This window comes from Podarcis gaigeae (assembly GCF_964106915.1).
Source record: "Podarcis gaigeae genome assembly, chromosome: 12".
Classification (NCBI taxonomy): Eukaryota; Metazoa; Chordata; class Lepidosauria; order Squamata; family Lacertidae; genus Podarcis; species Podarcis gaigeae.
In genome coordinates this window covers 60,890,703-60,907,800 of record NC_139688.1, presented here as the reverse complement: position 1 = coordinate 60,907,800, position 17,098 = coordinate 60,890,703, and the positions used below count along the sequence as shown (strand labels likewise).

General features: G+C 42.1%; 1 protein-coding gene across 2 annotated transcripts in view; it reads right to left on the bottom strand.

The window, feature by feature from the left end:
• CNTNAP2 (contactin associated protein 2) overlaps window positions 1–17,098 on the bottom strand; it is a 1,058,844-nt gene that overhangs the window by 366,582 nt on the left and 675,164 nt on the right. For both annotated transcript variants that reach the window (XM_083706252.1, XM_083706253.1), the window contains one exon: window positions 15,448–15,586. In XM_083706252.1, coding sequence (XP_083562378.1) covers window positions 15,448–15,586 — 139 coding nt within the window. The remainder of the gene's footprint in view (window positions 1–15,447; window positions 15,587–17,098) is intronic.

Here is a 17,098-nt window from a genome sequence, read left to right as displayed (position 1 = left end):
ATTGCTGTTGCCGGAGAGCGCTGACTTTTCCTGTGGACAATTTGACTTTAAAACAACTACCCGTGAGTAGAACGGAAAATTGGATTTTTAAACGTCTTAATTTGGCACTGAAATGGGGAGGTTTCAAACAGGAAGTCCGCCTCCCCCTTTTGTAAATAGACTGAAGCAAAGAGGTTGCAAGCTAAAATCTTGGAAAGCCTTCCGTAAAGGATTAAACTTCCATCGGCTAAAATTATTAAACCCCCCCTTGGAAGCAGGAGAAGAGGGGGGAGATTTTGAATTGTGTAAGCCTGCAGGAGAGAGTGAAGAAAGTCAAATTACCACCGCTCTGAACCTGGAAACGGGCTGCTAGTAAGACACGTTTTGGAAATGCTTATTGACTGTGAATAGATCGTTCGTTGACAGCTAGTTAAATAAGAGAAATACATTGTTTCCATCGTCTCCTTCTGCGCTTAAAAAGGAGTAAAAGTAACTGAAAATTGAAACTAACTTTATTGTTTGAACTGTGCTTAAAAGGATTGATACAAATAGAAATTGTTTCCCCCTAGAGGAAGCCTTTGAAATTGTTACATGAGCTGAGCTGGGGGAATTCTCCAGCTGCAAGATAAAAAGCTGTGAGAATCTGGGACTGACTTTGAATCGGTTAAGAATGTCGACAGAAGAAGCCTTAGTCGTTGCATTATGTAAGATAAACAACTCACTGGAACAGCTCCATAAGAAGACGGATGTCATGACTACAAAAATTGATAACTTGGGACAAAAAGTGCTTAATTTGGGACAAAAAGGGAACATTATTACAGAAACTACTCAGGAACCGATACAGGGATCTACTTTGACAGGGCAAATTGTGGAGAAGGCAGGGGAGAAAGTGGTTGTTGATGAACCTAAAGCAGCACAAGTGGAGGGGGAGAGAGCCCCAGCCTTACAGATGCAATTTGGTGATTATAAATTGATGCTATTTATGAGTGAATTTAGAGAAAGTCAGATTTTGAGGATTGGAGCCCTGTTTGGACTGGAGAAGGAAAGTTGGATAGATCCCTTCATGCAGGGATTTACTGACCTTCAGGACCTGGACTTGGGTCAGGAGGAGATTGGAGTTGTGGGGACCTCCAGATTTGGAGGAACTTTGAAATATGTCCTGAAATATATTTTGAATTTTAGTTTTAATTATGGAGGTTTGGCTGACCTGTCAAGAAGGAATAAAAACATTGCCAGGTGGGAATTTCCCCGAGATCTACTCTTCAGCTTCAAAGGAAGGAAAATAAGAACAAGATCAGAAGAAGACAAAGTAAAGTGCATGTATAAATATGAAGAAGACTCACAGAAGGGACTTGGAAAAAAGTTAAGAGCCTTGGACAGAAGATCACCAGGTTGATGGACTACATGGAATTGACGGAAAAGATTGGCAGTATCTGAGACCAGGGAGAAGAGACGGTGGAAGAATATTGGAAAAAGTTTAAAGTTTATATATAGAAATAATGTAATGAGTGTTAGAAAAATGATGGAATGGAATTATATGGCTTTAGTAGAAATGTTACAATGAATTAAGTATAAATAAGTATTATAGTATTAATGGAAAATAAGGTTAAAATATGTTAAGATAACCACATGACAGTAAATGGAGAAAGATGGAAAGGATTTGCTGAAATAATTAATAGAAATGGAATACAAAAAGGGAGGTGAGAGGAGGTCGATGAAACAAGGGAATGAAAGAGAGCGTATTGAGATGGTATGATGTATGTTTTTTAAACTGTTTTTGCTTTGTGTATTTCTTTTGTTTAATGTGTTAATGTTGTGTACTGTTTATATATTGTATTGTATTGTTTTTTTCTTTCTTCTGCTTTTTCTTTTTTCTTTTCTTTTTCTCCTTTTTGTAAGGATTAAAAGTAATAAATATTATTTTAAAAAAAAATACAAGCAGCAGATGCTGAAGTGTTTCTGGACCTGTGGCTGCAGACTGGATCAGGGCCAGGATGGGAGCTTGCTAGAAGGCACATACAAACTGTTCTGGATTTTGCAAGAAACAAAAAGATGTAACACACAAAAACATTATATGAGAGAGAGCATTCCTGGAAAGATCTTCTGCCTTATTCTCAGAGGAGTCTAGAACTCATTTAATATTTCTGTGGGAGCTGAGTTTTGAGCTTACCTCACCATTGCCAAGTTGGTGAGGCTTGTAGGGTGTAAACAGTGAAGGTTTCTCCATCACTCTGCAAGTGATCCTGGATGTAGCTGCCCATGCTTCCTGATCTGAAAAAGCCCCATTGAAGAAGTCGACTCATTATTTAACCCCCTGGACTTGAATAATGGACACCCGGAAAAGCTGCAGAGATGATTTGTGGCATGAAAGGAAGAGTCCTCAACACACCACCACAAAAGTAAGATAAACATGAAGAAATAAAACCCCACACCCAACTCATGAGAATTTCAGCAAAGTTTCGAATTCAATTTCTTTTGTTGTTAGTCAATGGGGAATGCAGAATAATTTTTTGGCACAGCCCTTGTGGCAAGATATTAGCTTGCAAACCACACAAACTAGGGCTAACCAGGTTTCTTTTTTAAATCAAGCCAGTGTGGGGACAGTTATTTGCACATAGAGGAGAGGAGTGCCCCTTTATCACTTACAGAGGCATTGGAAATCTATTCATCATTGAGGCTTAAGTAAAAAACAAGAAGCTACAGCTTTGAAAAAAGGCTCCTTGTAACTATTCTCTGAGGTCTTGACCAAACAATGAAAGGGTAATGAAAGATCAGACTGAGCAATTGGTATTTTCTTCAGCAGCGCTTCACATGAACAAATGCAATATATAAGGCACAGCACAGAATCAAGAATTGTTATAGTAAAATTGGTACAAATACATATAGCACACACAATAGATGGGGGCAGGGGATGCTGGCGAGTGGATTCTCTAGCCCAACAGAGTCCACAAAGCACGCCAATAAATTCAAGAGCAATTTTGTTCTGGTGAGGAGTCTAAAGTAAGTAGGAATCTTATTTACTGATGTAATGATTTTGAGAAGGTCAGCTGGTGTAATGACACTGAACTGATCAACTGTTGGCATTTTAGTGGAACAACTAAGAATACATCATTAAGTTGGCCAATGCTTGCTTACGCAGACTTTAACTTAAATCACGGGCCAGTGGCTTTAGGCCCAGAAGTACAGAAGTAGAAAATCAAGTGCCCTTGCTCTGGAAGATAGATGGAAGGAGTTAATGGGGTTTCTTGTTTGCTAGAAACCTCCTGAAGAATAATATGGATGCTTCTTTTCTGATATAAAATAACAAAGGCATGGGGCGGGGGGAGACACCTCAGTGCCTTTACAAAAACTGACAGACAATTTCCGAGTTGGATTTCCAAAATGGGTACCAGAGATGGAGCCTGTCAGAAGCTGTCATGAAGCATGCAGCCTGGCTGCCACAGTTGCCAAGAAAATGCCTGGACAATGCTTGCAAGCGTATTTTAAACTTGCGAGTGCTGCCACATTGATATATGAAATATACTCAGCAGTTTACAACGAAGCCTGGGCAGTGAGATAGGTATATTTCTGTGTATTGAGGCAAAGGATTTAAAATAGATTATAGAGAGTACTCATAGAAAGAAAAGAAAAAAGAAACTAGCAGCAGCTGCTGAGCAAGAGGGCTACTGACCACAGTATAAGGAGGAAAAGGCAGTTTTGCTTCTAATTGTATAATCAACAGGGAGCTAGTCACGGTTCCCGAGGAGTGTGGCTGTATGGCATGTGTGTTGGCAGATATATATATATATATATATATATATATATGCCCCACTCACAATTTAATTATTAGGGGTGGACATGAGCAGACCTGAGCTGCCCTTGGAGCTGCTGTACTTGCAGTGAATGTGGAAGCAGATGCATCTCCACCCAGCTGAACAGGTTGAATATCTAGTCTGGTGCACTTGGGGATGTGGATCCTCAGCAGTTGTTCGCTTCAAGGAAAACTGCTCTGGATGTCAAGGGTATGGATTAGGAGGACATGGCCCTCCAGACAGTGACTTCAGAATGAACTCATAGCGTAAGTTGTTCTGCTAGCAGCAGCCACTGCAAGGATTCCTGCTGGTGCAACAGGACTCCCCCCACTCACTGCTTCACTGCATTGTCCCCAAATTTACTCTGGAGGGTTGGGAGAGGAGAAAGGAAAAATCCTTGTACTGAAAGAACATTAGCAGCAGCAGCACTAGGCTGAAGAACATGGTAAGAATCAGGAGGGAAATTCTCTAACAAGCTGTTTCCTGTCTTTCAGAACTGAAATTTGTTGTGGGAACATCATGAAGGCTTACTTTCCCCCAAAAAACTTTCTATTTAAACAATGTAGAATATACTCTATATAGAATTTCCAAAACAAGCAAACTAAAGAAAAAGAAAAAGCAAACACCAGAAAGAAGGCATAGGAATATGTTTTCTGTTCATTATACATTCCTTTTCGAATTTCTCTTACTTGTCTTCCTGTGTAAGAGTGCCCTCAACACTAGTTTCCTTTTCAGGCCCCTGTGTTAACAATATAAAAGATACTTTCCAACCTATTTGAAATACAGTATAGAAAAATCTATGAAGAGCTGTTCATTTTAACCTCCAGCACTATATCAACTAATTCATTTAAGCTGCCCTTCAAGGAAGACATCAAGGATTAAACTGAAAGCATCTGACATTCATTTCTCTGAGGGATTCTCCTCTATTATTTCCCAGAATAAACCTGTTTAAGGCTTAATGCAATTTCTTACCTAAGAATTACCTTCATTTTCTATTCTAGACAGATGTCTGCATGTACACACAGACTTCCAAAGTACACTCTTTCTCGAGTTTATTTATAAAATGAACATAAATCTAAAATGGTGAAACCAGTCTTTGAATTTATAGAACAACATGATACTGTATTTACTCGAGTCTAATGTGCCATCCAATCTAATGCACACCTCAATTTTCATAACCTTGAAACCAAAAAAAGTATTCGCTGGTGAATATAAATGTGCCATCGAATCTAATGCACATCTTCATTTTCGCAATGTGATTTGGCCAAAAAAGGTGAGCTTTAGATTCAAGTAAATACAGTAATTTCTCAAAAACTTGGGAAATGGCCGAGATAGAACTAGCTAAGCAAGGAAAACACCTATCAAAACCTGAATCATTCAGACTTTTTGCTCTTCTTAATCAAGACTTCAAAATTTGAACGACCATATTAACAACTAGAAGATCAAACTCAATAACTAGAAGATTGAGAGAGAGCCCCTATTTACTAATGGGACATATTTCTGCCGGCTTTCACCAGCACAACTGTTTAGTTGAACCCACCCTTAAAAAAGAATTTGATTGTGTTGAATAGAAGTATATCAATCAGGTTTTAGGGATACATGGATTTGGTGGTCACTTCTTCAACTGGATACACACCCTTTAGCTTCTTGTTCGCGTCAATGGGACAAACTCAGATGTTTTCCACACGGATAGGGGCACCTGACATGAACACCCACAGGAATGCCGTATCAACTGAGTCACACACAGAATTTATTAGAACTTCCTCTGAGGTAAGAGAATTCACTGGGGGGGGGGGGATAGACAGTAAAATAAATCTGTACACAAATTACATCAAATTAACTTCCTTTAATCCAGCAAATTAATACAGTCAGCAAAAACAAGACGTGGAGCTGACTGGCTCAGATCATCAGCTTCTTATAGCAAAATTCAAGCTTAAAATGAAGAAAGTAGGAAAAACCACTGGGCCGGTAAGATACTATCTAAATCAAATCCCTTATGAATACACAGTGGAAGTGAGGAACAGGTTTAAGGATTTAGATTTGGTGGATAGAGTGCCTGAAGAACCATGGATGGAGGCTCGCAACATTATACAGGAGGCAGCAATGAAAACCATCCCAATGGAAATGCAAGAAAGCAAAGTGGCTGTCCAACGAGGCCTTACAAATAGCGGGGGAGAGAAGGCAAGCAAAATGCGAGGGAGATAGTGAAAGATACAGGAAATTGAATGCAGATTTCCAAAAAAAATAGCAAGGAGAGACAAGAAGGCCTTCTTAAACAAGCAATGCAAAGAAATAGAGGAAAACAATAGAATGGGAAAAATCAGAGATCTGTTCAAGAAAATTGGAGATATGAAAGGAACATTTTGTACCAAGATTACCATAATAAAAGACAAAAGTGGAAAGGACCTAACAGAAGCAGAAGACATCAAGAAGAGGTGGCAAGAATACACAGAGGAACTATACCAGAAAGAAATGGATGTCTCGTACACCCCAGGTAGTGTGGTTGCTGACCTTCAGCCAGACATCCTGGAGAGTGAAGTCAAATGGGCCTTAGAAAGCGCTGCAAATAGCAAGGCCAGTGAAGTGATGGTATTCCAGCTGAACTATTTAAAAATTTAAAAGATGATGCTGTTAAGGTGTTACACTTATGCCAGCAAATTTGGAAAACTCAGCAGTGGCCAGAGGATTGGAGAAGATCAGTCTACATCCCAATCCCCAAGGAGGGCAGTGCCAAAGAATGCTCCAACTACCGCACAATTGCACTCATTTCACACGCTAGCAAAGTTGTGCTTAAAATTCTACAAGGCAGGCTTAAGCAGTATGTGGACCGAGAACTCCCTGAAGTGCAAGCTGGATTTCGAAGGGGCAGAGGAACCAGAGACCAAATTGCAAACATGCGCTGCATTATGGAGAAATCTAGAGAGTTCCAGAAAGACATCTACTTCTGCTTCATTGACTATGCCAAAGCCTTTGACTGTGTTGACCACAGCAAACTATGGCAAGTTCTTAAAGAAATGGGAGTGCCTGATCACCTCATCTGTCTCCTGAGAAATCTCTATGTGGGACAGGAAGCTACAGTTAGAACAGGATATGGAACAACTTATTGGTTCAAAATTGGGAAAGGAATACGACAAGGCTGTATATTGTCTCCCTGCTTATTTAACTTATATGCAGAATTCATCATGAATCCCAAGCCGGAATTAAGATCACAGGAAGAAATATCAACAACCTCAGATATGCAGATGACACAACCTTGATGGGAGAAAGTGAAGAGGAAAGTGAAGAGGAAGTGAAGAGCAACCTTTTAATGAGGGTGAAAGCGCAAAATATGGTCTGAAGCTCAACATCAAAAAAACAAAGATCATGGCCACTGGGCCCATCCCCTCCTGGCAAATAGAAGGGGAAGAAATGGAGGCAGTGAGAGATTTTACTTTCTTGGGCTCCATGATCACTGCAGATGGTGACAGCAGTCACAAAATTAAAAGACGCCTGCTCCTTGGGAGAAAGGCGACGGCAAACGTAGACAGCATCTTATAAAGCAGAGACATCACCTTGCCAACAAAGGTCCGTATAGTTAAAGCTATGGTTTTCCCAGTAGTGATGTATGGAAGTGAGAGCTGGACCATAAAGAAGACCATAAAGAAGAATTGATGCTTTTGAATTATAGTGCTTGGAGGAGACTTTTGAGTGTCCCATGGACTGCAAGAAGATCAAACGCATCCATTCTTAAGGAAATCAGCCCTGAGTGGTCACTGGAAGGACAGATCGTGAAGCTGAGGCTCCAGTACTTTGGCCACCTCATGAGAAGAGAAGACTCCCTGGAAAAGCCCCTGATGTTGTGCCCTGATGTTGAGGGCACAAGGAGAAGGGGACGACAGAGGATGAGATGGTTGGACAGTGTTCTCGAAGCCACAAACATGAGTCTGACCAAACTGCGGGAGGCAGTGGAAGACAGGAGTGTCTGGCGTGCTCTGGTCCATGGGGTCACGAAGAGTCGGACACGACTAAATGACTAAACAACAACAATCCAGCAAAAAAACCTTGTGCTCCCTCAGGCAGCACATATACTAAAATCCAGCAAAAAAAACCCCACCCTTTGGTATCATTATCAAAATACTTGTTGTTTTTGGTTTCATTTCTGGATACAAGGTCAATCTGTAAAAATCCAAAGGGATGAGTTTCAATTGGGGGTGGGGGGAGAGAAAAGGATATAATAAGCAAAACCAGTTGAATTTCTTGACAAGATAAGCCAATATTCTGTTCAGGAATTTAGATGACTTCAAAATTAGAAAATCTTGTAAATTTTAATCATGACAAACTATGGAAAGAAGTTTCAAAAGATCTTGATAGGTGGTGGCAATTTGAATGCTCCTGGATGGGAAGATTTCAGGGTATGTTTTATCTTGAGTCCACTTTTAATTTTTAAACATGTCTTCATAATTAAATTCTTCAATATTGGCAAAATGGCAAAAATTTACCCAAGATTTCTTACGGTCTGAAGAAAAAGCAGGAATCAAAGCTAAACCTTTATTTAAACTAATAGAGAATAAGGACATAGTTTCCCCTAGCTTTATAAAATATAAGAAAGCAGTAATGTTGAACCCTCTAACTTGATGTTCTACTCAAAATAAAGCCATTACATTGGAGGAACAGTAACTATCTATTCAAATATTTATTCTGGTGTTGTACCAGAGAGAACATGTCTCATATTCAATCCAACCCTTAATTCAATGATTTATTCAAAATTTTGTGTATGTATATCTCCGTGCGCAGCAGTTAATTATAATAAGCGGCTGGTTGATAAGCATTTATTAAGAAATATAAAAATTTGGGAAGATCCTAATTTAACTGAGATCAGGAATCTGCATATAATGGATTAATAAAACATTATAGATAGTGTCAGAGCTGCCTCTAGGTCCCAGCTCACAGAGGACCAACGCCAGGTTGATGTAATGTACAAAAGTCTCTATTGAAGTTTAGTTTCCATTTCAACGCCAGAGCGTGCAGCCCTACGTCTTAGACCTTAGATCGGCGAAGTCCCGTCTGAATCACCTCCCCTTCCGCACCAGTTTAAGATCCTAGCCCTGCTCCACCTTCTTCGCTGTTCTCTCCTCCTCTGGGTCCTCCTGCCCACCGGGGCATTGCCCTTTCTGGACTCCTCCGACGCTGAGTCGCTTAGCTCCTCCCCCTGCCTCCGGCGGGCTTTAGGACCCGGTTCCCAATCCTCATTCTCTGCTGTCCTGCGCTCCTGTACATTTGAACTTGTTTCTTGCGCCAACCCAGTGACCTTTCTCCTAACCGTTACACTGCTTCTATCACTGCTTCCCTCTTCCGTGACACTGGCCGGATCTGACCTCCCCTCCGTTGCCTGACTCTCCGATGGAGGCGTGGTCAGCTCTGCCTCGTCTCCTCTCCCTGGTGGGGAAAGCACTGGCCCCGATACCTGGGACTCTTCCCCCCCCCCCACTCTGCTCTGGTGGGGAAGCTGGTCCTGATTTCCAACTACTGCTCTGGGAGTCCCTGCTGCCCCCTTGCTCCTGGGGTGTTCCCCTTGGGAACCCCCTGCCCCTGGCCACTGGCGCCCCCTTTTGTGAATCTTCCGATTCGCTGGAGAGGCTCATGGAATCCCTCGGACCACTGTCCCCTCCTACGCTCCCCTCGGATTCCTCCCCCTCGCTCTCCATCTCCCCTCTTCCCTGTGCCTCTGCTCCTGAGCCCCTGACAGATAGATTATTAGTGAGACCGGTAACGTTCACATCTCTGTATTATAGTATTTTCAAATTAAATATTTTGTAAACTCTATTATTGTAAGCTGTATCTCACATAGAGTCTGTGCAAGATTTGAAATATGATTAACTAAGCAGCCAGCTAAATTTGAGCCCAATTATCTTAGACTTCGATAACATTAGAGACCTGCATAGAAATGGGGGTGGGGTGGGATTACATGAACAACACAGACAACATAGAAATGGATGTAGAAGTATATTCCATAGTTTGCGGCTTATATTAATCTTAATCTTTTTTTTTAACTGCTCTTAGATGACACCTAAAACCAAGAAGATTAAGTCAAATATTTATGAACGTGGTGTATATTCGTTGGGGATGTGGAATGAAGTAGCATATATTTTGGACAGGTCCTAAAATCAGGAATTACTGAGTACAAATAGTAACTGAAATCGGAATAATAACTCATTATGAACTAACTATTGGCACTTTATTATTTATTTTTGGTTCTGTAAAAGAGGGAAATGACCACTCATTTCCTGGCAGTATCCTGCATACCAATCAGTTATTAACAGAAACAAATAACCCACTCTCTATTGGGGACTGCTGATTAAGAATCTGATATTTGGCCTATATGGTCAAACTCAAAAACTTTATAAAAAATAATGGAGGTCAACAATATGATTTGTTCATGCAGAAAAGGGGGTTATTCATGACTGGAATGATAAAACAGAATATGCAGTCCTGCTGTATGTTGTTTCAGAAGCAAGTGTGGGTGCGGGACTTATCAACCTCTAATTTCTTTCTTCACTTTTTTATTATTCAGTTCATTTACTGGTGAATTTAGTCACATGAACAGAACACTGTTGTGTTTTTGAAATTTATTTCCTTATGTATATCATCCTGGTTTACCTTGTTACTGAACTTGTTGGGTTAAGAAATCTTGTAAGGTGTACTATATATTTATGCTAACCGTCCTTTTTACATAAAAAGGTAAAGGACCCCTGACCATTAGGTCCAGTCGTGGCCGACTCTGGGGTTGTGGCGCTCATCTAGCTTTATTGGCTGAGGGAGCCAGCGTACAGCTTCCGGGTCATGGGCCAGCATGACTAAGCCGCTTCTGGTGAACCAGAGCCGTTTACCTTCCCATCGGAGCGGTATCTATTTATCTACTTGCACTGGTGTGCTTTTGAACTGCTAGGTTGGCAGGAGCAGGGACCGAGCAACGGGAGCTCACTCCATTGTGGGGATTCGAACTGTGGACCTTCCGATCGGCAAGACCAAGAGGCTCAGTGGTTTCGACCACCGGTGTCCCCACACTTTTTACATACAGCTATAATAAAACTGACAGGGAGAAATTCTGGATTGCATAATGGGCACCTTAACAACCCATGGCCTCATCTCAGGGGATGCCAACCAACATCACTGAGTGTCAGCAAATGAATCCCTTCTGAACACCCCCAGAGCTGGCAGGAGCATCATTCCATTTATATTAGAGCAGCTGAGGAAGGTGGAAGCCAAAATGTTTTGCTATTTAAACTACATATGACAGTAAACATCTGCAATAAAGCAAAATAGATAATAATAGAGAGAGATTTAATTAAAAGAAACACCCTCACATCACCCCCCAGTTCAGCCAGACACATATTGAGATTTTAAGGAAATACTAAAGGACACTTTGGCCAAGGAAGGAAAATGGAAGCTGTTAAGTTGTGGGTGAACATATCAGACGGCATAGCGATTCTTCAAAGAGCTCTTGTTTATTCACAGGCCAGAACAGAACAGAACTGAACTGAAGGGATCAGCCAGCCTGCTTATATAGAGCTCCACTACAACGCAACAGTAACAACTTTCTGTAACTATCCAATCACTGAACGTCACTTTCAATTCCTTATTTGCATATGTGGACCTGAGTGAAAACTATCTACAGTATCCCCTTGCTGGCCCAGGGTGAGAACTTCAGTACATAACAGAAGCCTCTTTTGTGGCAGAAGAAAACCAATGAGAAACTGGAGGACAGGACTAGTTGGTTATCTGTGTTTGCTACTATCTCTCTTCTGACTCCAGCCCTGATGAATCCTCAGATAATCATACTATCATTAGCTTGAAAAAGCTGCTGAAGGGAGTCCAACAGCTAGACATGCACCATCCCCGACTCCTTGGGGATCCCAGCTCCTCAGCATGCTGAGCAGCATGCAGCTTGTAATGCATTGAGAAGCATGGTTTTCTTATAACACATAGCTTAAAAATAACATTTTTTAATTTCCAAAGCAATGCACATTTATTACCTCAAATATAATGAACAACTATTCTGTATGGAAGGTCAGTGTTATTCCATTATATGTGCATCACTTTAGAGACTCCGGCTGAGAAAGGCCAGCTTGCCAAAGGCAAATGATTTTATAGACGATACTTCCTGGCCCAGAGCTCAGTCTCATGGGCACTATATTTCCATAGCTTCTTTACTGGATTTCTTTTCTGACTAGCAATGAGGCAGCCCTGGAAATGCAAGGCTTGCGCAGTTGTGTCAGTCAAATGCTTGACTCCGGTGCCCAGCGGTATACAGTGCAGTATCCACAGGTAATATCCCAGGAAAAAACAGAGCCAGGCTTACCTTGCCTGCTGCCTTCATGAAACAGAGAAAGTGCGGGACAGGCTAATATCTCCTTGTGATAAGGAAAAAATCAAAAGCTTCTGCCCACCACTGGCAAACAGTTTCAGGAACAGTTATAACTCAGGGCAGCTTCATTCTATTTGCACATCTCTGGTACTTAGCATGTCTTTAAACCACATTGTCACATTTTCATTAAAATTGACATATGTAAAACATAATCTATAATAACATATTGGATGGGAGGTTTCAAAATCCTTTCTAGCATCATGTCATGCTATGAAAATCCATGCACACGCTGCTTTGAGGAAGCCAAGTGCAGCCAACCAGTTTCTGCAGGCTTCTGGGATAAATTAGTTGTGAATAATAATTCCTGTGCAATGTGCTGTGTGACAATCCTAATGTACAACTGCGCCATCTGGACTACAACAACAAACCCAGTTTGTCAACGATAAGGAAAGATGTACAGGGATCCGTACTGTCAGATGCCAGGCAGCACACCAATTGCTCTGGCAACTCCGAGGCTTCTAGGTGAGTCGACTCATAGATGTTGCAGACGTGAAAGGAAAACAGGATTTCTCTCTGCATAATCAGAAACACCTGTGACTTCGGAAGTTATTTTTCCTCCCACAGCATATCTGTCTTCTCAGTTCTTCACAGTGACCCGGGTCCCCTCTATCTGCAGCCATGAATGGGACGCTGCCTTGCAATGCCTTCCCACCCCCACAAGATAACCCAGGAGGGCACGTGAAGACTCCTACTGAAAAAATGCATTCATCAAAGCACTTTTTCTTCCCTCAGAACTCCTCAGATATTTTGCCTAAGCAAAAACTTTCACCAGGGAATGTTGCTTAACATAAAACACAGAGATAACCTTCTAGCCTAGAACAGCTTGGCTGTGGCTTCTTTTGCTCCCAGGCGTCCCCAAGTGCCGGCAGTTTGAAGTCCATGGCTCCCTTCATAGGACTTCCACCCCACCCACTCCCCAAACTCCTGGTGTCCTCCTAAGAACCTGTTTTTAAAAGTGCAGATTGCACTGCAATTATTAAGGTGAAAACAAAAATGTCAAAGTGCTGGTCTGAAAACAACCAATTCCTGCTATTCATATATTGGTAGGTGGGTGAGACTCCCCATCCCAGACACTTGGAAAAAACAAGCCTTTCATAAATGACCAGATCACATCAACTGCACAGCAGAACACAAGTGTCATTTTATTCCTTGATGTATTGAAACCTGCAGAAACTGCCATCTCCAAAGGAACAAAGCACATGACCGGGGGGCCTCTTTTCCCCCCTCAGAGCTAAAAAGTTCAGTGATAAAAACAGGTCAGCTAACTCATTCACAACACACAGAACAATCTTTGGAGAGGAATTATGCTTGACACAGATTTGTAGCTGAAAAAGGATTTGCCATGTTGCCATCTCCTCCCTCCCCACCCTATGTAGTTATAGGAGGGATGCTGCTAAACTTTGTAAGTGATTCCTAAAGTAATGGGTCATTACTGATTAATTTTTTTAAAGCCATATGACATCACCATTCTCTCACCCACTAGTGACAGCCAACGATGCAGATGGGGCAGCAGACCCACATGATAAAATGCATAAGTGTGCCTGATTGTGACCGGGGAGAGAATGGCCAAAGGGGGCAGCAATATTTGGGGGAGGCAGCCCATGTCAAGGAAAATGTGTTTTTCTGTCTTCAGTTGTGCCTGCAGTAACATACACAATGATGCAACTTCTGTTTATGGCAAAGAAGTCAGATTTGCAGAGAGCTGCTCCTGGCTGAGGAAAGTGAAGCCACATCATGTATACTAACCCCAACATATTCATAGCGCAAAGAAAGGGCACAGCTATTTGCACTGCAGAGACATGTAATGTTACACACACAGAGAGACCTTTATTGTAATAAAATGTCTAAGCAAATTATAAAAAATATTAAAATTATCAGTAGAAAGAATTAAAACAATTAGAAACATGAAAATATTAAAATATGTCAACTTATACTATTTATCAATATCTACTAGTCATACCTCAACCTACATCCGCTTCAGGTTGGGTTTTCGTCTTGTGTCCTGCGGCAACCCAGAAGTACCAGAATGGATTACTTCTGAGTTTCGCCACTTGCGCATGTGCAGAAGCGCAAAATCACACTGTGCGCATGTGCAGACACGGCGCTTCTGGATGTGAACTCTTCAAGTTGCAGATGTTCCTCCAGGATGGATTACGTCCACAACTTGAGGTTCCACTGTATTTATTAATGGTGGCACCTTCTTCTTCAGGTGGCTGCAGTCTCTCCTTCCTTGGAGGTTTGCAAGCAGAGGCTGGATTGCCACCTGCCAGGGATGCTTTAGCTGAGATTCCTGTCTTGCAGGGGGTTGGGCTAGATGGCCCTTGGGTGCATTCCAGCTCTACCATCCCAGGATTCTATTATTAGCACTGATGTCTATTCTGCCTTGGCACTTTCTCAGGATTTATAATAAGCAAGAAGGAGAGATATTTTAAACAGGGGTAATGACGATGGTATACAATTTTAAAATGTATTCCCTACTCTTATGTTAACAATGAAAATGTTAGTGAATAAATGAATGCTTTTATGAGGGGAAAACAGCACCTATTATAGCTCACACAGGAACCTGGCTCTCTCAGGGATGATCATATAATAGCTCCATTCCAACGGACTGCTCTTTCACAGCAGACTAGACCTCAAGTTGCAGAAAATCCCCACTGGGGGGGCAAAATTGCTTCTTGTGCTAAAGATGTATACTGAACAAGGAAAGAAGATTCTAATCTTTTTCAAAAGCAGATACAGTGGTACCTCGGGTTACAGACGCTTCAGGTTACAGACTCCGCTAACCCAGAAATAGTACATCGGGTTAAGAACTTTGCTTCAGGATGAGAACAGAAATTGTGTGGCGGCAGCGGGAGGCCCCATTAGCTAAAGTGGTACCTCAGGTTAAGAACAGTTTCAGGTTAAGAAGGGACCTCCAGAACGAATTAAGTTCTTAACCCGAGGTATCACTGTACTCTGTATTTTAATCTTGTATGCCCATACTAGCCAGTTCATCTGTTCATTTGGAGAAAAAGAGTAAGCCTCTAAGAATTGCTCATCTCTGTTGTTTGAGAGACTTCCAACTGTATGATTCACAGGAATCCCATCTCACCATCACACCCGCCCCTTAGGAGTTACTGCTAAAGAGGAGAGGTCTTCTGATGGTTGTTGAAACACACCAGAAGTTAAATGCAGGAAAACGGGCTGGGAGTTTTCAAAGCACTTGCTCCTGTCTCATGCCACATCCATTTCACGCTGCCTCACCCACCACGTCACTCCATGCTCTAAACTTACCGATCAATAATGGCACACATATCAATGCTGACGTTGGCGAAACTTCCCAGCTTTCCTTGTTCTACTGCATGCAAATCCACCAGCTGATCATCGACATGAATAAGCTGCATGCAGCCTTGGAATGAGAGCTGAAGAAAACCTGTATATAAGTAAACAGACAAAATAAGGGTTGCTGTTATATTCAACAGAAAATTCAGGAAAATCATTTGCATGTACAGTTCATAGGATACATTGTCATTCCTTTGCCAAAGCACATCTCAGTAAAAATCAAATGCTGGTGGGGGGGGGGGGAAGGTAACAAGGGGCTTTTCAAAAAAGAAATATGATAAAGTGTGGGCATTCTCTTTGTGGTGTAGTTGCCTGTAACCGCAAGCATGGCTTTTAACTCGAATTGCAAACAAGCCAGAAACTCAGTGATATCTATTAAAAATCTATTCTGGCCAATCACAATTTATTGTGTGAAACTCCACAGTGTTGCACTTGCTGTAAACACAGGACCCACGGACGATGAGACATTTATTTATGTAATGGAACCCCTTGTGGTTTTATTACATAAAACAGAAAGTGCTGCAAACGAACAGCATGTTCCATGGCCTCTTGTCCACTAATCAATGTTTACTAACAACTAAAACACTTTGGTTCGGTGCACTCCAGGAAAAGAGGTGAAGAACCAGCTTCCCATGCTCTTATGGACTTGGACTGGAGACAGAGTTGGCTGATCTGAAGATGCGGCTCTGGTTCACTCCACCCCCACCTTCCCTGCAGGTGCCCCACTGAAATGGGCCTGCAAAGGAGCACTCCCTAGTAAGAGGTTGCCACCCAACCCTAGAAAAATGTGATTGGCCCGTTTTTGGACAAAAGTGCCCAACATCCCTTTTGGACTTCAAACAGGATGCCTTGTCCCTCGTATTTGAGCTCAGCTGGCCCCAAATGGTGGCTGCATCACTGTTGGTGTGGCTGAGGAGAAGCCCAGCCCAAGTGACAACGGAGAGAAAGGGGAAGGTGCAACCATCTCTCCCTCGCCCCCTCCTTCCTTCCCTCTCACTGGTGCTCCTTCTCAGCCGACGCCTTCCAGTCAAGCATGGCACACAGTTGACGCAACTTGGCCCCCTCCGCCATCCCAACCTGACCTCTCTTCTGGACTGCTCATCTCTTCTGATGCCAGCATGGGGAGCCAGCCGTCTACCCCTGGCCCTGCCCTTCTAAGAGGGGGGAGAGCAGAGACCCCCCGTCACTATTTGTCCATTGGGCATTCTTTGGGCGTTGGGTCTGGCCCCGTGTACAGTCTGGCTTGCCCAGGAAAAATGCTTCCCCATTCCAGAGCCCCTCCTTCCACATGCCAGGCTCCTAGGAAAGGATTCCAAATTACCCTTTGCTCTTCAATAGACATTTCCAACTCTAAATAATAAAAAGCTATACTAGATTTCCTCTGTATCAAAACAAATGAAATAAAACCCTCAGTGATATATAATTTCCCCTGGATTTGCTATCCTTGAAAAAATATTTGGGGAAAGACAAATGACTTGCATGCAAAAAATAAAATACAGCCTAATAAATATATCATAATAGGAACAACTTTCATTTTAATCTAAAATGGCCCTATAACTTGAGCACTCTGTGGTCCACACAACAGCTTTTATGAAGAGACTGG